General features: G+C 37.4%; 2 protein-coding genes across 9 annotated transcripts in view; one reads left to right on the top strand and one right to left on the bottom strand.

The window, feature by feature from the left end:
* Positions 1 to 19,180, bottom strand: part of RELCH (RAB11 binding and LisH domain, coiled-coil and HEAT repeat containing) — a 110,935-nt gene extending 91,755 nt beyond the window's left edge. For 5 of the 8 annotated variants that reach the window (XM_032872290.1, XM_032872294.1, XM_032872291.1 and 2 more), the window contains exon 1: positions 18,405 to 19,180. In XM_032872290.1, coding sequence (XP_032728181.1) covers positions 18,405 to 18,933 — 529 coding nt within the window. In that variant the 5' untranslated portion in view covers positions 18,934 to 19,180. The remainder of the gene's footprint in view (positions 1 to 18,404) is intronic. The other 3 variants (XM_032872292.1, XM_032872289.1, XM_032872288.1) reach the window with 1 other exon arrangement.
* Positions 19,181 to 19,760: 580 nt separating this feature from the next.
* Positions 19,761 to 22,751, top strand: part of PIGN (phosphatidylinositol glycan anchor biosynthesis class N) — a 103,518-nt gene continuing 100,527 nt past the window's right edge. Inside the window, exons 1-2 of the mRNA XM_032872297.1 lie at positions 19,761 to 19,844; positions 21,734 to 21,883. The gene's annotated coding sequence lies outside the window, so the exon portion shown is untranslated. The remainder of the gene's footprint in view (positions 19,845 to 21,733; positions 21,884 to 22,751) is intronic.

Genomic DNA, 22,751 nt, shown 5'->3' on the forward strand with positions numbered 1-22,751 from the left:
ACACTTCATGTTAACTCTACTGGAATTAAAAAAAAAACCACCATTTAGAAAGTGAAAACAACCCACAAAATGTGGGGAAATACTTGCAAATTAAGCATCTGATAAAGGACTTAAATTTACAAATATAAAGCACTCTTCTAACTTAATAAAAAAAGAGCACAACTTCAAAATGGGCAAAAGATTTAAACAGCCATTTTTCCCAATAAGATACATAAATGGCTAATGAGTACACTGACAGATACTCAACATCATTAGTCATTAGGGAAACGAAAACCAAACCACAATGAGTTACCACTTCAAACCCACTAGATGGCTATAATCAAAAAGACAGATATAACAAGTGTTTCAGAGAATTTGGAAAAAGCAGAACCTATATATTTTCCTGGTCGGAATGTAAAATGGCTCAAGTCCTTAGGAAAAGTTTGGCAGTTTCTCACAAGTTAAACATAGAATTCCAATATAGTATATACCCTTGGTATATACCCAAGAGACTGGAAACCTATATTCATACAAAAACTTGTTCATGGATGTTCATTAACAACATTATTCACAATGGCAACAAAACACAAAGGAATCAAATGTCCATCAACTAATGAATGAAAAAATAAAATGTGGTATAACCATACAATGGAGTATTAGTCACACATGCAACAACATATATAAACCCTGAAAACATCCTAAGTGAAAGAAGTCAGACCCATAAGGTCAGATATTGTATAATTTCATTCATAAAATGTCTAGAATAGGCAAATCCATAAAACACAAAATAGATTAGTGGCTTGCCAGGTGCTGTTGATACAGAAGAGTGAGCAGTGACTACTAATGGGTACAGGATTTCTTTCAGGGTGATGAAAATGTTCTGGAATACAGAATAATAATGATTGAACAATTTTGTAAATATACACTAAAACTACTTAACTGTATACTTTAAAATGGTGAATTTGGGGTATTATACCAATACTTTTATGAATTACATCCACTTTTCAAGTGTTGGCCAAGATGCACAGAAATTGGAACCCTTGTATATTGCTGGTGGGAATGTAAAATGGTACAGCTACTTTGGAAAACAGTTGGCAATTCTTTAGAAGGCTAAACATTTGAGTTATCATATGACCCAAGCAATTCCTCTTCCATCCAAAACAAATGAAAACATATGTTCACACAAAATCTTATACATGACCATTTATAGCAGCATTATACACAACGGCAAAAGAGAAGAAACAACAAAATGCCTGTTAATGGATGAACAGAGAAATAAAACGTAGTATATACATCCATATAATTGAATGTTATTTCCCAATAAAAAGGACTGAAATACTGATACATGTTACAACATGATTAAGCTTGAATATATGCTAAGTTAAAGAAGTCAGTCACAAAAGAGCCACATATTCTATGTAAGAAATGTATAAAATAGACAAATCTATGGCAGCAGTAGATTAAATAATTTCCTAGGGCTGGAGGGTGAGGGCAAATAGAATGTGTGATAATGGGTGAGACATTTCTTTTCGGGTCGATGGAGATGATCTAAAATTAGATTAGGTGATAGTTGCACAATTTGATAAATATACTAAAAACAATTGAACTATACACTCTAAATGGGTAAATTTTAAGATACTTAAATTCTAAGTAAAATTAATACTTTAAAAAAGGCACAACAGCGTTGCAGTGCAATGAGAAAAAATGTAATTCAAATTCTGTATTCAACAAAAATATCCTTCCAAAATGAGGGCAAGATAAACTTAAGCAGTTCCCTAAATAATTTTCACAAAGGTCCTTATGCCTTAAGATGTTCCTAAGAAGAATTTTAAGAAAAGAAAGAAAAAAACCACAGTTGTGTGGGTGCATGATAGCTCAGGTTTTATAGTACCCATCAATATAACAAAGATCCATAGAAGTCCTGAGTTAAAGCAAAATAAGATAACTTTTCCCAAAATCATTTGTCCACCACATTCCTTTTTTGAGTAATATCTATTTATTATCACAAGGAAATAATGTTACTCAGAACACATTGTGAAAAATGTTAAACTGCTTTCCCTATTTTTTGTAATTAAAATTTTTCATTTGTTAAGGGAAATAATGCATTAGAACAGGAGTCGGCCAGCTAAAGCCTGAGTCCAATGTGGCCTGAGTCATGTTTTTATATGATCTCTAAGCCAAGGGTGGCGTTAATGTTTTTAAAGGGTTTTTATCACTTATTCATTTACTAAACATTTATGGAGCACCTAATCTGTACCAGGTACTGTTGTAGATTTGGGGTACACACCAGTGAAAAAACTGATAAAGAAATAGTATGCCAAAAGATACCCTGCAGAAAAGAAAACAGTAGAGAAGGGAAAATTAGTTTATCGAAAAACATCTCAACTATATTAAATTTAAACATGCAGAACTGGTTACAGTTGAACACTCAGCTTTCCAAGGAAGGTGGTTCCTCAGTAAAAACTACGCTTTCTACTCTTTCTGAGATAGTACACAACTGCCTAGCATTCTTAGAAGACATTGTAGAGTTTTGCAAGTGTTGGTGTCATTATTATAAAAAATATTGCTGTTTTACTATATAGGAAACAAAAGAAATAGAAACTCAAGTATTCAACTTAGGTCAAGACTTAGTGAACTGCACTTAATACTTGAAAATACTTCCTATCCTCTTACAATTTGTCAGCCACCCTCTTCAGTGGGGGGTATTCAGTGTCAGCAAGGCCCGTACGGTCCCTGTTCTTAGAAAACATTCTACAGTGGGGAAGAGAACAGTATGTAAGTTAAAAAAAGAAAATTAATTAATTCAGGTGATCAAAATGGCATAAAGAAAATAAAATGAGACAAAGCCAGGGGTGCCTTGGTGGCTCAGTCACTTAAGCATCTGCCTTCAGCTCAGGTCATGATCTCAGGGTCCTGGGATTGAGAGCCCCCGTCAGGCTCCCTGCTCTGCGTGGAGTCTGATTCTCCCTCTGTCCTTCCCCCTGCTTGTGCTCTCTCCCTGTCTCTCTCTCAAATAAATAAATAAAATCTTAAAAAAAAAAAAAAAAAAAAGACAAGGCCTGAGTAGTAGGTAGGTTGGGGTATAATATTGTGTACTCCGACAAAGCCCTTTTCTGAAGAGATGAGAATAGGTAAGAGTTTCAGGCAGACCTGGGGCAGTAACAACAGAGGCTAGTGTAAATAATCGGAAAACCACTGTGAACAGTTTGAATTCTATTTCAAGTACAAAGGGAAACAACAAAGCACACAATTTTTAATCACTTAACCAATTTTTAATCAAAATCACTTTGGCTTACATATGCTTATATATGCTATAAGGAAAGTGATCTGTGGAGAGACCAATTAAGTTAGACAGTATTATGCTAAGTGAAATAAATCAGTCTGAGAAAGACAAATACCCTATGATTCACCCAGATGTGGAATTTAAAAAACAAAACAAATGAGCAAAAGCAAAAAAAAAAAAAAAAAAGAGTGAGGGAGAGACAAAGCCAAGTACAGACTTTCAACTCTAGAGAACTGAAGGTTACTAGATGGGGGGGGGGGGGTTGTAAACAGGGGATGGGGATTAAAGAGGGTACTTGTCCTGAGGAGCACCAGGAGTTGTTTGGAAGTGATGAATCACTCTATTGTACACCTGAAACTAATATTACACTGTATGTTAACTGGAATGTAAGTAAAAACTTAAATTATAAAAAAAGAGGCTATTATGGTCACGTGGGTAAGAGACAATAAGATTTAAACTAGAATAGCGGCAGTATAAGTGTGAGTAGAAGTCAGATTCAGGTCATGCTTTTAATGCAGAACTACATGTCCGGCTAATACAATGGATGTGGGTTTAAGTAAAAGAGAAAACAAAATTATTCCTGAAGACTTCATTTACTGAATTTGTAATGATACAAAAGGTAAATAGAGTTTCAGAGGTTCTGTGTTTTAAGTGCACTGTGGTGATGGGGAGAATCCTTAGCTTACAACAGATTTTTAAGGGTCCCTAAACAGAAAGCTCAATGTTAATATTCTCACTTGGGTGAAGAAATCAAAGTGGATACTTATTATGGATGACCTAACTAGCTAATGCAAAAAAAAACCCCCGACAAATTAGAGGCTAGGTCAAGGGTTTTTTTTAATTAAAATATTACTTTATAAAGTACTTAACTATATATTGATCTAAGGAAATAGATGATCTCTGTTCAGAAAGCAGAATTAGGACAAATGAATGTAAATTACAGAAACACAGATCTGGGCCTCATGTAGGGCTCCTTGTCTCCCCCCCCCCTTTTTTTTTTGGTAAGTTTATTTATTTATTTAAGTAATCTCTATACCTAACATGGGACTTGAACTCATGACCCTGAGATTAAGAGTTGCATGCTCCTCCAATTGAGCCAGCCAGGTGCCCCCGACCATCTTCTTTTAAAAAAATTAGTACACGTCAATAACTGAAATGACTCACTTCAAATAAAACCATGTCATTATCAATCTACCTTATCTTTAAATTCCTGTTAAGGTAAACTAAGTGAAATTCTATATATAACGCTCTTCTTAGAACTGAGTTTTAGAGCATCTGGGTGGCCCAGTGGGTTGAGCATCTGCCTTTGTTCGGCTCAAGTCATGATCCCAGGGCCCTGAAATCGAGCCCTGCTCCCTGAAATTGCAAGGAGCCTGCTTCTCCCTCTCCTCCTGCTTGTGCTCTCTCTCTCAATTAAAAAAAAAAAGAACATGAGGGGGAGGAGTCAAGATGGCGGAGAAGTAGCAGGCTGAGAATACATCAGGTAGCAGATCAGCTAGATAGCTTATCAAACCATTGCAAACACCTACAAATCCAACGGGAGATCGAAGAGAAGAAGAACAGCAATTCTAGAAACAGAAAATCGACCACTTTCTGAAAGATGCAGGGCGCCTGGGTGGCTCAGTGGATTAAGCCTCTGCCTTCGGCTTAGGTCATGATCTCAGCATCCTGAGATCGAGTCCTGCATCACGCTCTCTGCTGAGCAGAGAGCCTGCTTCCCCCCTCTCTCTCTGCCTGCCTCTCTGCCTACTTGTGATTTCTCTCTGTGTGTGTCAAATAGACAAATAAAATCTTAAAAAAAAAAAAATGGATGCACAAATAAACAAAACAAAACAAAAAAGAACATTGTGTTTCTATTCAGGGAAGCATTTAATTTTCTTGCAATTTAATTGTATCCAATAAATAATAATTTGCTATTATGTTTTAAGACAGCATAAGTAAAAATGGCAAAAAAAAACAAGTAATACAGTATTCCTCATTATAGCATAATCTCTTTTAAGCACAAGCCAAGAAATATCAAAAACAATAGGAACCACCAAAGTATCAAAAGTTCGTATTAAAGGGGCTGGCTCAGTTGGTAGAGTATGCAAACTTTTGATCTCGGGTTCTTGAGTTTGACCCCACACTGGGTGGAGAGATTACTTAAAAAAGAAAGTTCACATTAAAAATGGGCTTAACTCAGGAACATTACTCAGCAATTAAAAAAAAAACAAACACTATGATATATACAACATGAGTGAATCTCAATGCTGAATGAAAGAAGCCTTACACAAGAGTACACACTGTATAAGTTCGCTTAAGTGGTGTTTTAGACCACACAATAGTAATTCATAGCAGGAAAAAAATCACAATACTGGTTCCTGAGTGCGGGGCTAACAGGGAAAGAGCATGATGGAACTTTTGGGGGAGATATGTATTAATAGGAGTTTGGGTTATCACAGGTGCATTCTTTTGTCGAAACTCATCAAATGGGACACTTAAAACTTACATATCTTGTTGTCTTTAAATTTTACCTGAAACGAAAAGATTCTAAATATTGAGCTCTTAGTAATGACATGCATACTAAAGATTTTAAAAGATATCCGCAGCTTAGTTTGAAATGCATAAAGATAGGATGGATTTTTAGATGAATAGAGGGTTGGAGAAATATCTAGATATGAGCCAAAGCAAGTAGAGTAGAAGGTGAACTGTGTAATCTTAGTCACATGTCTTAGCTCCTCATTCTGATGTCTCCAACGTGTGTATTAAAACATGCACACCCAACAGGATCAACTTTTATCAACCAATATTCTGATATTGTGACATCAGTCCTCACTGTCTTACTTCTGATTTCATGAATATTAAGGATGATGTTGATTGTTGATTTCAGATAAGTATTTTTTATTATGTTAAGTATTCATCTACTGTTAATTTTCTAGTTTTTTTCTTTCTTCTCCTATTCATGTTTAATCATACATATAGGTCTAGATTAGAGCTGTTTAATCACCATACATTATTCCTCCATTATACTGTTATTATTTCTCTGAAAGTTTCAAAGTTATCTAACAATGGGAGAGTCCTTGAGGAAAACAAACACCTAGTTTAATTTTCAACTTGGTATTATTATGGCCATTGAAAAATATTTTAGTCCAAGCCAACAGCTTCATATTTTCCAAAAAAGAACATTTGACACCTTTCTAAATAATAACTATGATGTCACAAAAGTAAAAATCTCCTAATTCATTAAAATTTATCCTACCATGTCAAAAAAAGAAAAAAACTACTAATAAAGACAGTAATTTCAATTTTGACTGAACTAAACTATAACAGATTTTGTAAATACAATGTACTTTGGATTTTCAGACTAGTAACAGGTAATCAATCCTATAGTCCTAAGAGAAATCTGCTTCTGTAGATCTAGCCACAATTCTTTACAGGTTAAGTGCCTTTCTAAGTACTCTAAAAGAGCTTGAAAACTACTCCTTTTATTTAGAAAGAATGTACCATATTCTAATATAAAGTATACCACAAAGCATTTCTTCAAATTCTAGGATTGTGTAACTTCTTCTTCTTTTTTTTTTTTTTTTTAAGATTTTACTTATTTATTTGACAGAGATCACAAGTAGGCAGAGAGACAGGCAGAGAGAGAGGGGGAAGCGGGCTCCCCGCTGAGCAGAGAGCCCGATGTGGGACTTGATCCCAGGACCCTGAGATCATGACCTGAGTCGAAGGCAGAGGCTTAACCCACTGAGCCACCCAGGCGCCCCGATTGTGTAACTTCTTAATAATTCATTTCATAACTTAAGAAACTGAATGGCCCGGAAGTTTCATCATAGCAGGCAAACTGGTAAAACCTGTATGTAGGTTTTAACTTAGGTCCGGGAACTAAATCATTATACAGTGTGACTTTAAAGATGCATATTAATTTTATAAATCACATACAAAAGTCTCACTTATATTTACATTAAATATTTTAGCACTGATGCAGGATGTACTTTTACAACAGTTCAAAAAATTAGTTTCAGATCCTTGAAAAAGTATTTTTTTTAAAGATTTTATTTATTCATTTGACAGAGAGAGAGATCACAAGTAGGCAGAGAAGCAGGCAGAGAGAGGGGGAAGCAGGCCCCCTGCTGAGCAAAGAGCCCGTTGTGGGGCTTGATCCCAGGACCCTGAAATCATGACCTAAGCCGAAGGCAGAGGCTTTAACCCACTGAGCCACCCAGGTGCCCTGAAAAAGTATTTTTTATGGAAATTATATAGTACTTTAAAATCTAAATGTAACTGAACAGCTGCTGATTGGTAAAGAGTACTGGTTAATTCAATTAAACATTTACTGATCAACTACTGTGTACCGGGTTACTGACAGGAACATATAATAAGGTATTAAAGGATAATTTTAAAGGATGTGGTACAAAAGTTCATGTAGGTGTGTTGTGTATGCTTATTAAATATTTCTGTAAGCACACAGAATAAGTTATTAATAGTAATTGACTCAGATGAGTAGAATCAAAATTTTCATTACATACTCTTCTTTGTATTTTGGCTGGCATTCTACCCTCCAAGACATGTAATACTTTTTACAATATGAGCATTTAATAAGTAAAAAGTAATGAAACACCCAATTCCTAACAAAAGGATAGGGAGTAAAGTATTACCAAACAATTAGCTTTTTATTTCAATTCTTTCAGTAAAGGTGATTTACTGAACCATGCCTAAATAAATCTATGTCATAATACATAACAAAGAAATGCACATTATAGAAATTCAATAGAAGAAAGATAAATTTCCCTTAAAAGTAATTATCTTTAAACCTGAGACCATGTAAAAACACTTTAATATGCTATCTGCCTAAATTAATTATGGACCTTAGAGATTTGTCAAAGGCAAAACTTAAAATTTCTGATGCTCAGTTCTCCTCCAGTGCTAGGGCTCACTTCACTGACTCCCATGTTGAAAATATCTGAGAGCAAGAAGGAATCCCAGAGATAGTCCAACCCCCTCATTTTTACAGATAAGAATACAGAGTTATGTATTCATTCAGTATTTACTAACCCTTAGTGGGAAATATAAAATCCGGTAAGATTTGGTCCTTGCCTTAAATAAGCTTATAAACCACTGGAATTAAGTCATGTACACAGATAACAATGATATAATTAGACCATTGTATGTTAAAGGTTTAAATAAACTAATCTGAGAGTAAGCCAGGAGTAGAAACCCAATCTCTCAGCTTGCAGTCTGCTGTCCTCTCCTCTTTATCAGAAGATTCCACAATGAACTAGACTTCCAAAAGACTGAAAATTAGGAAGAGATTTAAATGCTGAAATTTTATAACGAACTATTTACTTAAGCTAAAATTTCTACAGCATGGGATGATTTTACCATAAGAACTGTCAGGCAAAGAGAAGGATTATTAAAAGCCATTATCAATAATTGTATTTTTAACATGTCTAGAATACTTATTCTGTGCCAGATACTTTCCATGGATAACTTTATTTAACCTCATAACAACCCCTGCAAGAGGAGAGGAGTCATTGGCATCTGCTTTTTTTAAGATTCTTTGAGAGAGAGAGAGCATGAACACATACATGTGGGCACGGGGGCAGCACAGGGGGGTAGGGGGGTTGTGTGGCTGGGAATCCTCAAGCAGACTCCCTGCTGAGCACAGAGCCCAATGCAGGGCTTGGTCCCAGGACCCTGAGATCATGACTGGAGCAGAAATCAAGAGTCCTATGCTCAAATGACTGAGCCCCCCAGGTGCCCTGCCATCTGCTTTCTACAGGAGAAGAAACAGAGTATGCAGAGTGCTGCAATTAGAAAGTAGCAGAATAGAAATGCAAAGTTGAGCTCTCTGATTTGGAGGCCTGAGCTCTAAACCGTTTCTTCAATAATACCTAAGAGTATGTAGGTTCAGACCTCCTAGATTCCAGGTAAGTTAGGCTTGATACTGTGAATGGCTTCAGAAAGATCAGACTTGACTCAGCTTTGCTCAGACAGAGTTGAGGGAATAGGCTATAGAGGAAAAGGCTAATTTTCACAAGGAATATTCTAAACTCATATATTTACAGGAAATGACTACCTACCTACAGGTCATTTCTTTAACACAGCTTCAACATTTACTCAAAGCTTTTTTGCAGGCACAATGTTAGGCACTGTGCATTAGGGAAAAAAAGGTCATTAGAAAGACATGTAAATTCACAAGTCTCTATATAATTAATTTCCATAAGTGGAACAGATTTTAAAAAAATGCCACAAGTTAGAGGATTCAGAGCTCACTATGGGCTGGAGAAGCTTCAGGGAGAGGAAGGAACATAAACTGGACCTTCCTTTAAGGATACATAAAATCTGGGGGGAAAAAAAAAGGACAACAGGGAATAAGCATTCTCAGAGAAGGAAAAAGGTACAAAGTCATAAAAATATAAAACATGCTTAAGGGACATTGAGTAAACAATGTAAGTATACTAAAAGTTTTGTGTATGAACAACATGGCTGAAAAGGCAAGAAGAAACAACATTTTAGAAAGAACTTTATTATACATATCCATGATAAAATATTTTATAATTACTTCTATCATACTATGCAAAAACTGGCAAAAAATTAAAATTTCTAAACAGGTTTAAAAATTCTTTTTTTCTGTATGTAATATATGATTTTGCTAAGAGTGGGAAAAAGTTGCTTTAGGCAGGAGGAAGCAATTTTAAAAGGTTTTAGCTGGAATGACATAAATAAATAGCTTTTAAAATCAAGTAAGAACAAGAATGGAAGAAGAGATTAAAAGCATATGAACCAGTTAATAAGGTTAAAACTAATGGTCCAGATGTGAGCTAAATGCCTTAACTAAGGCAGCACACAAGAAAAGAACTGATAGAGGGTCAGAAATAACACAGAAAATATGATGACACTACTTTGAGTGAGCAATCTAATCTACCTACAACAGGACCAACTGGTTGCCAAAACGAATGAACATCATTTCTGATGGCTGGGAATTTTTGAAATACTGGGTGGGAAAATCTGGAAGAAAGCTACACCCATGATTGCAACTGTGGTCTCCTCCTTGAGGCTTTAGTCATGCTCCATGACTACACCAGAAACTCAGATGTAACCATGCAGCAAAACTGCAAGATGGAAAAAGAGAATACAAACAAATTCAGCCTTGTAAGATTATTTCATTCAGAAGAACAATTAGTGACTCCATCTGGCTTTAATTTGAGGCTCAGCTGATCCTGGTCTATGGCCCAAATATCCTACAATCACATGTAAGACATGCATGTCCTGAGTTAGATTAAGTTAAGTGCTGTGTAACATGGACATCTTGAATTAAGTGAAGCTTTAGGCAGACTATCTGTCTTAGTGTGGTGCTACAGTTTGTCACTTTGAAGGTTCTTTAAATGGTTAGTTTTAGCCTACCTGACCCGCCTTCTGCATTAAGGAGAATGGTGGATCATACACTAACATGACCTAAGAATTCTTGATGAGCTATTTTAAAGGTGACATAAAACAGCAGCTGTGGTGTAATGGAAAGAATGCAGACTTTGAAGTTAGTGATCTGGGCTGGAATCTGAGTCCTGCCACTAAAGACATGATTTGTGGTAAAACAGAAAAGGGCATAAAAGAAAGGTAAGCCCCTGTGCCTACCTCCCAATCAGCAATCCTCCTCAGTGGCATCAATCATTGTTTACACTCTTCTGTATGTATCTTTTAAATTACACGAGGCATATGGAAATTTCTCCCTTTTTGTACATCAACGGAAACATATACATACTGGCTGCATCCTAAATTATTCAATTTATAATATATCTTGGTGATCATTCCACATCAGCACATATAGACTATTCTGTTTTATTTAACTAATCCTTTAGTGTTGCATTTAGGTTGTTTTCAATTTTTTTTTTTTAAAGATTTATTCATTTATTTATTTAAAAGGGAGAAAAAGCATGCAAGTGAGCAGGGGAGGGGCAAAGGGAGAGGGAAACCAGCAGACTCCCTGCTGAGGAAGAAACCCAACATGGGGCTCGATCCCTGAGATCATAACTTGAGTCAAAATCAAGAGTGGAGGGGCGCCTGGGTGGCTCAGTGGGTTAAAGCCCCTGCCTTCGGTTCAGGTCATGATCCCAGGGTCCTGGGATTGTGCCCTGCATCAGGCTCTCTGCTCCGCACGGAGCCTGCTTCCTCCTCTCTCTCTCTCTCTGCCTGCCTCTCTGCCTACTTGTGATCTCTGTCTGTCAAATAAATAAGTAAAATCTTTAAAAAGAAAAAAACAAGTGTGGAATGCTTGGGGTGCCCGGGTGGCTCAGTGGGTTAAAGCCTCTGCCTTCGGCTCAGGTCATGATCCCAGAGTCCTGGGATCGAGCCCTGCATTGGGCTCTCTGTTCAGCGGGGAGCCTGCTTCCTCCTCTCTCTCTCTGCCCACCTCTCTGCTTAGTTGTGATCTCTGTCAAATAAATAAATAAAATCTTAAAAAAAAAAAAAAAAAAGAGTGGAATGCTAAACCGACTGAGCCATCCAGGTGCCTTAGGTTGTTTTCAATCTTTAATATCTTTACTTATAAATGATATTTTAAAAATCTTGGTTCAATTATTTTAATGCAAATGAGCATGTATGTCTATAAAACATTACAGAAATGGAAGTAGAGATTAAAGAGTATTTTTAAAATGTGATTGATATCACCAAATTATTCTCAAGTGTGTGACCCCAACAGTGCATGAGTATACTTTTATCTTCCAAACTTTGTATCACAAGTCTATTTTTATCAAAACTACACTCAAAAGATAATATTGCTTATAAAAAATTTGTTAGGAAGAGTGCAGTGAGACCACAGATTCAAAAATACCTATCGATACAGGCTACCTTTTTGATATGGACATTGTATTCAAAGGTTTAGGAGACAAAAATCAGTATTCTTACTATTATGACTTATTAAAGGGCACAAAATGCAAATATTCATCATTAAGAACAATGATAAAATGGACTAGAAATTTTGAGGATACATTCATAACTCATCATTCCACCTTACCTTCCTGGATTAACTCTCCTTACTCACACATCTCCCTCTGACGGAAAAAAGAAAAAAAAAAGTTTCGATTCTTACCATGATTGTAAAGAATGTCTTTAATAAAAAACTACTACTGACTAGAAAAATGAGAAACTTTAAGGCTGTTGCTAGGTCCTTTTCTAATCCCACTTCCACACACATACAGAGAATATTTATAGGACACCCATACAACGCAATAAAAAGCTATTGGTATAGGGGTTCCTGGATGGCTCAGTAGGTGAAGTGTCAGGCTCTTGATTTTGGCTCAGGTCATGATCTCAGGGTCATAAGACTGAGACCCCCTGGGGCTCCACGTTGGGTGTGGAGCCTGCTTGAGATTCTCTCTCTCTTCTTTTGCCTCTGCCCCATTCACGCTGCTTGCATGTACCCATCTGCTCTCAAATGAATAAATAAATAAAAATTTTCTTTATTAATCCTTATATTTGTAAGATATATAATTTGCAAGCAAAAATGATTTTTTACAGTTAATTTTTGCAAATTTAATTAATACATGATATTCAATATAAGACAACCAAAAAGGTAGACAAATTCCAGACAAAAATGAAGAAATAACTTATTATTCAAAATAAAATAAAACCAAAGCAAATCCCCAAAAATCAAAGGGGGCACTGTGTTCAAAATATGGACAAAGAGCAAAACACTATTTACTTAAATATTAATAAATATATTTCTAGTATAAATAATTTACAAACCATAATTTAATCTCAAATCTCATAGTACATATAGGTCAAAGCCAGTAAAAACAATAGGCTGTTAACATATAAGACCTTTCTCAACTGATATTTGTGGGTTTTTTATTATAGATTTATGTATTTCATAAAGAGAGAGAGAGCTGAGGCAGGGATGGGCAGAGGGAGAAGGAGAAACTTCAGCAGACTCCATGCTCAGCAGGGAGTCCCATGCAGTGCTCCATCTCAGGACCCTGAGATCAGAACACTGGGATCACGACCTGAGCAGAAATTGAGTCCCACGTTTAATTGACTGTGCCACCCAGGCACCCCTCAAATGATATTTGTAATTTAAACATAAAACTACATTTTTAGACCAAGACAAATGTTTTTCATCATAAGATCATGGGTGAGAGAGACATAGTTAAAAGCCATAAAAAAATTAACTAAATTAACCAAACTTCATTTTTAACCTAAAAATACCAAGCAAAATGAAAATTACACAAATTGACAAGTTTTTTCCAATGAAGGTTTTTAAAAAACAAACAAGCATATATATATTCTGAAGATCACTAACTTTCCTTCTGAAAAATAGTATAATTTTAATTTTTGACAGGAATAAGGTCTGTTTTCCTTGATTAATAGTCCTATCTTGGTTCCTCTCAGCCAAAATACCACAATGGTTTGAAACATCACACTGCATTTTTCCAAGTACCCATATGGAATCACTTTATTTAGCAGAGAGCCAGATAATGGGAAACCATTCCCAGATGTTTTAAATAAGGCAAAATATAAAATAAATATTATCTTTTCTTTACCCTCACTTCCTTTTCCTTTTCCTCACATAAGATAAAGTGTCTAAATAGGGCCAAATAATAAAGTAACTATTCAAAATTTCACTTTCTCCACAAGGGCCATTTCATTACCACAATCAACAGTAATTCCTCTATATCTGAATGCTTACACTACTATCTGTATGACAGACGACTATTCTACGGTTCTGTCATGTGTTGGTCTTGTCTCTTCTCCAAGAACATAAGCTCAAGGACCTGCACTAAACATCACTTGGATTCCTACAATCCTGATTACATAATTTAATATACTGATCAACATAAAATACTGAATACCAACTATATTCAAGTCACTATGCTAGCCAGTGACAATATCTGATTAAATTTTTATCAGAATTAATAATAACGTTGAAAGTACTACACAGATATAGGCAAGAAAAATGGCAAGTTATGCAACAGATAAATTTGGGAATGTACAGGATCCAGAAAATAGTAGAAAGTCTCATTCAGCTAAAAGCAGTGAACCCAAAAATATCAGAGATATTTTATTGATGTTTTCTTTCTCAGAAGCCAGAGGAAGCACTAAACTCAAATTCAACCCAATAAGGGCAGAACTACTTTGTAAAGTGGAAGAGATGGGAATGCTGGAGGATGGTAAATCTTGACATGTTAGCATTGGTGATACTGAAAAAAGAACACTGAGAACAATGAGATGTGTAAACTTTGTGAGTTCTGAGAAAAGACAGGTAGGGTCATGAAACAGAAAATTTTAAAAAGAAGGAAAATGACTCAAGAAGGCTGTAGGGTCACAAATGAAATTATCACATTCATTCATAAATGCCTGCCTCCTGACAAGCTACCTTATAAAAACTTGAAGACATGGTAAGTACAGATTAAAAGAAATCCATCACTGAAAGGTATTAAGTTACTTGTTTTTCCCATTTGATCCCATTTCCCTACTGTCTGTACTATTAAAAAAAAAAAAAGCTGGGCTCTTCTATGAAATTATAGTCCAATTTTAATTAGTTCTCTAAGACTTCAAGAGGAACCAGCATTACTTGGACAAAGATAGCACAATCTGTTCAGTGTTAATCAATGACATTGCCTCAATTTTTATCTTGCAATCTAACTGAAAAGCAAAATAATTACTAAATGAAAATTTATTCCGGCCCATTTGGCAAAAATACAGAGGAAAAAAGAAATACATATATATAATGTGTGTGCATAAAGATATAATTAGTTCACCAAATAGATCTAGTAGAAATCTCACAAAGATGCTACAATTTAACGAACACTGACACTTCCTTAGATCATTTGCTAGAAGTAAATTTTTTAGTTAATACAAATCTATGGGGCACCTGGGTGGCTCAGTCTGTTGACCGACAGACTCCTGATTTTGGCGTGTCTTGATCTCAAGCCCCACATTTGGGCTCCACGCTCAACTCCTGGAGTCTGCTTGAGAGTCTCTCTCTCCCTCTCCCTCTGCCTCCCCTCCCCCACCCCACTCACACTCCCATGTGCTCCCTCTAAATAAATAAATAAGTAAATAAAATCTTAAAAAAAAAATTCTCCTACTGAAAATACCAAACTTATAAAGCTGTAATTCTTTTACCATTTGAATGTTTTATAAATATGGATTACTCTTCCACCCAAGGAAAAAAGGTTAAATACAGTATGAAGACTTCTTAAAGTATTTTAATAGCACAACCATACTACTTACCTAGGTCAACAGACTTTCAGTAAATAATTCAGTAAGTCATTTTTTCTTTTTTTTTAAATGACTCAGTAAATCTTGCAAAATTAAATTGTTTTTAGATATCAGTGAAAGAAAGAAACTACTTTTGGTTATATATTTATTATTTTTTGAAGTATTATGAAGTTTCATATTAAACACATATCAATCAAAATATATACAAAAAGAAATAAAAATAATTTAATGTTTTAGATAATCCGTACTCTCAATCTTAACACTGTTTATAATGAATTATGACGCTCTTATTGAGTATTATAAAATCATAATCCAATTAGTAGCAATCAACATGCTACACTTGAATATAGGGGACATTTAAAAGGAGGCAGTAGCTCAATCCTAGAGAAACATCCTCTGAATTCCTAAAATATAATTTGTGCAATCAGGGGTTTAGTCAAAATCTTTAAAACATGGTACTAAGCACAGACTTACAGACTTATATTAATATTTATCTATTTTTTAACTGGATTAAGACGCTTACAGGCACCGATATTTTAAAACATACAATGCATTTGTATTTAAGCTGTACTGAAGTTCGTGCTATGTGTGCACATTTATAGAAAGTATTTAAGAAATATTTCTTCTTTTTATAACTTTAATTAAAATACAGTCTTGCCATCACAAAACTAAATTAAAAGCTAAAACCCTAAGACTTCTAGAAGAAAATTTCTGCAACCTGGGATTGGCAAATATATTTTATGTAGGACACAAAGAACATGAATCACTAAAGAAAAAGAACTGATTAACTGAACTTGAAAAAATGTAGAAAACAACACAGCAAACCATACTGGGAAAAATATCTGCAAAACACTATAAAGTTTTTCAAAACTCATCAAACTTTATCTTGAAACAGGTGCATTTTATGTATGCAATCTTACATCAAAGTTGATGATAAAAATTATAGTGCCTATCAATATAAAGCTATATGAAACAGTTTAGTCCAATGTTTACTTTTCAAAATATATGCATGAAAAAGACAGGCCAGGCATATATCATTGGCAAGATTACAGATAACTTATTTTTTTCTCTTTTGCTCATTTCCTTTTTGTTAATTTGAAAATGCTACTTGAGTCTAAATTATACACTTGATCTTAGCCAAAAGGCCGAGAAGCGATAGAGTCTAAATTATAAATATAAGTATCTCTCTCTCTTTTTTTTAAAGATGTATTTATTTCAGAGAGAAAGAGAGAGAGAGAGAGAACACACACACATATAGGGGAGAGAACAGAGTGAGAGAGAATCCCAAGCAGTCTCCCCGCTGAGCAGGGAACCCTATGCAGCGCAGACTTCACCACCAGCAATCACCACCCCAGCCTAAACCAAGAATCTGATCCCCAGTCAACTGACCCACCTACGTGCTCCATAACGATTTCTATATACAAAAAGTTTTAATGAGAAATTTTCAGTATGAACAGTGATATCAAACTGTAATAAGGAGGCACAGAAATTCTTTCAAATAGAATGAAGTCATGAAGTAAGGAATAACCTATTTCATTTTATTAACATGGTAGAAAACCATAGCAGATGCAATTAAGTTAAGTTCAACAATACGCCAGGGGGGCTGTACAAAGTGTGAGAATTTGAGGATATCCCTCGAGAAGTGACTATTTAATGGAGAAAAATGATCCTGTCAACAAATCAAATACAAAATAATTAAAGACTATAGTTTACATATGAAAGCACAATGAAACAGCAACTAAGGGGAAAAAAGAGAGAAAGACAGATGCAACTAACTAAACATGGGGAGTGTGGGAAGCATTTACAAAGGTGACATTTGGGCTACCCAGCAATGAGAAAAATCTCTTCCTGAAATGATTATCCTACATACTGAGTAAGGAACTTACACCTACTGAGAAAATTCCGTATGAAAGAGGGAAATCTGCCTAGGATTCACCAGGACAGAAAATGTACTCTTCGCACTTGCATTATATCTATATTTGGCAATAGAAGTCTCTGACACCATTCAAAAGTACAAAGACAAAATAATTAGTTAAACTACAATTTAAAAATTGTACACTTAACATTTGTTAGTAAATTCCAGTTGGCCTCATCTGATAACATTAAAACTTCTCATACCATTAGGAAGGGAAAAATCCAAGATGCTTCCCAATACTGAATCTGGGAATCCAGAATACATCCCTAATAGTACGTTTTCAAGCCCAAAGAAACGCTTATAAATATATGATGGACGGGGTAAACAATTACTCTATACTGCTAAGAATGATTATAACGCGGTAAAAAAGTAAATTCGTAACTTATGCAGAGAAAAAAAGACTGCGAGGTAGTGGGACCACAAGATAGACCACAGGCAGAACCTGTCCACCCTACTCCTTGTATTTTCCGTCATTTTGGAAACTTCTGCAGTTAAGGCATCGAAATGGAATTAAAAAGACTTTACTTAAACACATTTTGGGCAGCAGAAAATCCAGTTTTTGAGTGAGAAAGTCATTCCAAAGTAAAGGGACTTTGGGGAATCTGTGCGTAAAGAACATTCCCTGTTCTTTTCCCCCTCTTGACTTTGAGTCAAGGAATTACTGCAAGCAATTTAAGAAACACTATTTCCTGGTAGAGGTGATTTAGGAGATTGGAGGAAAAAGAAAAACGATTAAAACGATAAGTTGCAAGGGAGACTTCTGCAGTCCCGCAACAGCCAGCGAACTGAAAACTGGTATTTTTTTGAAACCGAAGCCAACGGAGGAACCAGGAGCAAGTCGAAGTCCAGCCAAAGGTTGGCGGCACACAGAGAACAATCGGTGCCAGATCCTTTTGCTTCCACCGCAAAAGACTCCCACCCCCCTCCAACTCTTTCTAAAATGTTCCTAATACCCACTACCCGCCCAGAAATACCTCCTCCCGGACAATCCCGACCATCCTGCGGGAGTGACAGGCTGTGTTCACTTACTGAGCTGTCCCCCGCCAGACGTCGTACTCGGTTCCCGACCTCCTCCGCCTCCAACGCCGGCTGCTCCAGGGATCCCCGGCGCCCCCATCCCCGGCGGGGTCCCACTCTGCCTTTCGAAGTTGCCTGGATTGGAGAAGTAGTCGCGCAGCCGAGGCAGTTCGCGGCCGCTCTCTAACAGCTCGGTGTGCAGCTCCAGGGCGGTCAGCAAGTATTGATCGCGCAACAGCTGAGCCGCGATCGCATCAATTGACAGTCGGGCAGGGGTCTCCCCGCAGCCCCCCAATGCTACCGCAGCCGCCGACACCTCCCCAGGGAGCCCTGGCCGCGCACTGCTCCCTAAGGCCACGGGATCTTGGGGCGATAGCGAGTCCGCAGAGCCAGGATCTAGGCCGCTCCCGGAACCCAGCCGAAGTCCTGCCCGCCGCTCCTCGGTCGCCGCTACCTCGTCGTCGTCCTCGTCCGAATCGCTGAGGAATGGATTCACACCGCCGCCACCACTGCCACTACCTCCAGGCGCCATTGCCGCCATCTTATCCTGTCAGGACTGTGGGCGCCTCCCTAACTGGCTTTGACAGGCCGCAGCCTGGATTCCCCCTAAGCCTCAGCGGGCACTGCGCACCTCCACAATCCTGGCCTGGCCACGTCCCACCTCCCTACCCGGAGACCAGAGTAGGCTCGGAGGCAGAAGGTCCGGATGCAGCAGCACCCGCTACCTCAGCCACTGCTGCACCAGCAGCGGGGCTCTGCAGGCGTCTTCCTGGTCTCAGTCTCGCGAGAAAGGGTGCGAGTCCTGCCCCTCTCCCCGCCCAAGCCCTGTCCCAGCCCCGCCCGTTCTCAACACCAGTGAGAGAAGATTGAAAGCCCCGCTCCCCGCTCAAAGGCAAAACCCCGCCCCCACTCCTGTTTGATTGGCCAGAGGTGGAGAGAGGGGCTGGAATTACCGATGGCTGGCTCTAGAATTATCGCGAGAGCAGGCTCCCGGCAGGTAGGTTTCGGGGGGCGTTCCGTAGTTGAGAGGCAGTTATGACGGTGGCTTAGGAACGTTCTCTCCGCTCTCCTTTCAGGGGTCAAAGGGGAACTCTGCGCGAGAGCTGGATTCTGCCTTTGCGCCGAGGAGGCCTCCTTCTCGAGATAACGCCTGAAAAGCCCAGGTAAAGCCCGGGGACCAGAGGTTCGGTGGCACCAAAACTGGCCTCACGCCCGCGGGCGCGCTGCTTCCCTGGCGCTCTTCACTTTTTCTTGTTGTTTGCAGCTGGTGGGTGGTACTGTCTTCGCTCGTGTAGCAGGTGTCCAGGGCAGTACGTGTAGCAAGTTCCCAGGGCAGTACTTAGAATTTGACTTCCTTTCTCTTCCCTTCCCAGTCAAGTGCCCGATCGCTCTGGAGGCCTGGCGAGGGCACCGGCTGCTTGAACTTCTGGAAGACCGCCTTCTAGCCTCCGAGTTAGTGCTGTGAAAGGGCGGGGCGTGCTGGGCTGTGGGAGGTGGAGGAAGTAACCGGACAGAACTCTAGAGTTTTGGATTTCGTTGGATTTGTGGATAGATACCCTGAATGAGCACTTGGCATTTAAAACACGGTTTGCACAACAGGGACTCTTGAAAGTGTTAAATGCAGCCCCATCAGTAGAGAGGTAATGCAAACTTAAGCCTAGAGACGTTCAACGACCCGGTCAGGTCAACTCCATTATAAGTATTCAAATAAAATCAGTTTTCTTTTTGGGCGCCTGGGTGGCTCAGTGGATTAAAGCCTCTGCCTTCGGCTCGGGTCATAATCCCAGAGTCCTGGGATCGGGTCCCGCATCGGGCTCTCTGCTGAATAGGGAGCCTGCTTCTCCGTCTTTCTCTGCCTGTCTCTCTGCCTACTTGTGATCTCTCTCTCTCTGTCAAATAAATAAATAAATAAATAAATATCTTTTTAAAAATAATAAAAAAAATAAAATAAAATCAGTTTTCTTATGTGCAAAGCCATTCTTCTCGCACTAGCCTTCCAGCCTTTCTGGCTTGGCCATTTAGGCTGGAATTAAGGTATTGACTGTGGAACATACTTATTTTAAAGCTTGGATGCTTTGCACAGTTTTAATTTCCTTTATCAAATCTTAGCACTAAATTTTGGAAGTTCCACCTTTATCTTTTAGGTCATTCTTTACAGTGCAAGGTGGTAAAGGAGATGCTACTTTCTAGTCAAACGGTATTGGAATGCTAGTCCTAAGATCTATTTTCTTCACACATAAATTGCCGCTTTTGCAAGGTTTTAAATTTCCTTTCTTTCCGTATAGCTCCCTGTAAAGCACCAAAATAAATAGGTAGCAGTAATTTTGTTATCGGGTGAGTTACATGTTACCCTGAAGTAGTAAAGTATCTCCTTTAGCTCTGTGGAAAAATAAAAACAGAGCATTCTTATATAACCATAGGTCAGGTTATTGGCTTACATGTGAAAGTATGCCAATGGTTAAGTGTAGGCTTTAATTTCAGTTTACCTAGGCTCAGAAAACTGAAATTTTCATTTGAATGAGGCTTTGGGTTTTTTCTTCTGTTTTTGCTGGAAACTTTTTTTTTTTAAACCTGGTTAGTACTAAGAATTCAAAATATTTTTTTTTATAGAACATGAGCTCCTAATGTTTGAATTCTAAGTATTTTTCTATGCTATATATATGGAAGAAAAACATGAAAAAAGAATCCCCAATCTTAGAAAAATAGTATCAAGATAGCCAATCCTATATCCTGTTATTGTTTGTCAGCAAAAAAGGATTGCTTATACTTACTGTAGTTGAGTTTGCCAGAGAGATTGAAAATGGAATCAATTTCTGGAATGGAGAAATGGGAGGGAATATGAATGGCATGGAAAGGGCATGGTTGGAAATGTATTATTTATATACAATATTTCCATCTCTGTAATGGAAATTTTAGAAATCCCCTGCACTTAGGGTCCCTGAAGAAGATAGTCCTTGTCTGGCAGAAGTGCCTAGAGTTCATGTTCCAATTCTGCCAATTATTTGCTGTAACACCTTAAGTTACTTAACTTCTCTTAGTCTCATTTAACATTTATCTGTCAGGGGGATTAATGAAAGTACACAGCATTAGGAATGTGCTTGTCACAGTACGTGGTACCCTATACCACAAATGTTATTATGGTCAGTTATAGGTAGTGCAATATTAGTATATATTCAAAGTATTGAGAGGTTTTTAAAAATAAAACAAGAAAAATTTCAACTCTTCAGCCATTAAACCTGGAAAAAGCAATTAAGTCAGTAGGGTACAAAGGGAGTATCTTTAATTTAGGGTCTGATTTCTAAAATGTAATTTGAAAATATATTTAAAATATGTTTTCTCAGAGAGCTGTAAGAAGTTGGATGAAGAAGTGCTTCCATGATTGACTTCCTGTATAAATCTGTAGTTTCCTGATTCTACTTCGTATCCTATAATCATGGACTTGTTTATATGACCTTCCCAGCCCATAACAGATCAACTGGCCAGTTTTCTCAGTAAGTACTTTTATTTTCCACAGTACATAGAGGTGTACTTATCAATAAAACTTCTTAAGAAGTAGCACATACTGGGGCACTAGTGTGGCTCAGTGGGTTAAGCCACTGCCTTCGGCTCAGGTCATGATCTCAGGGTCCTGGGATTGAGTCCTGCATCCAGCTTTCTGCTCAGCAGGGAGGCTGCTTCCTTCTCTCTCTCTCTGCCCACTTGTGATCTCTCTCTGTCAAATAAATAAATAAAATCTTAAAAAAAAAAAAAAGAAGTAGCACATACTAGAATGTTAATAATTGCTAATCTCTGCTTATAATAATTTATTAATATGGTTGGGAAATTTTCTCCTTAGCAAAACTTACATTAATGTAGGTCTTTGCAGCTAAAATTTGAATAATGAAGATAGTCATTGAACTTTGTATTTTAGCAATAAAACGTTAAAGATTTTTTATGCTTGTAAACACTTCAAATATTTTAAAGATTTTATTTATTTATTTGACAGACAGAGATCACAAGTAGGCAGAGGCAGGCAGAGAGAGAGAGCGTGGAGGAAGCAGGCTCCCCGCTGAGCAAAGAGCCTGATGTGGCACTCAATCCCAGGATCCTGGGATCATGACCTGAGCCAAAGGCAGAGGCTTTAACCCACTGAGCCACCCAGGCGCCCCAACACTTCAAATATTTTAGGGCTTAAAAACTAATTTATGGTTTTAACAGTCTTAAAATAATCACAGGTAATATTTTAAATGCAAATTTTTGGTTAATGTGAAATTTTAGAAATATGTAATCTTTAAATTGTTTTTTAATGCCTGTAAACATTCCACAGGTATAAGCTAAATAACTTTTATTGGTACATGGATATGTATGTTTTAAAATTTT

This window comes from Lontra canadensis, unplaced genomic scaffold, assembly GCF_010015895.1.
Source record: "Lontra canadensis isolate GAN:19392208 unplaced genomic scaffold, GSC_riverotter_1.0 scaffold44, whole genome shotgun sequence".
NCBI classification, from domain to species: Eukaryota; Metazoa; Chordata; class Mammalia; order Carnivora; family Mustelidae; genus Lontra; species Lontra canadensis.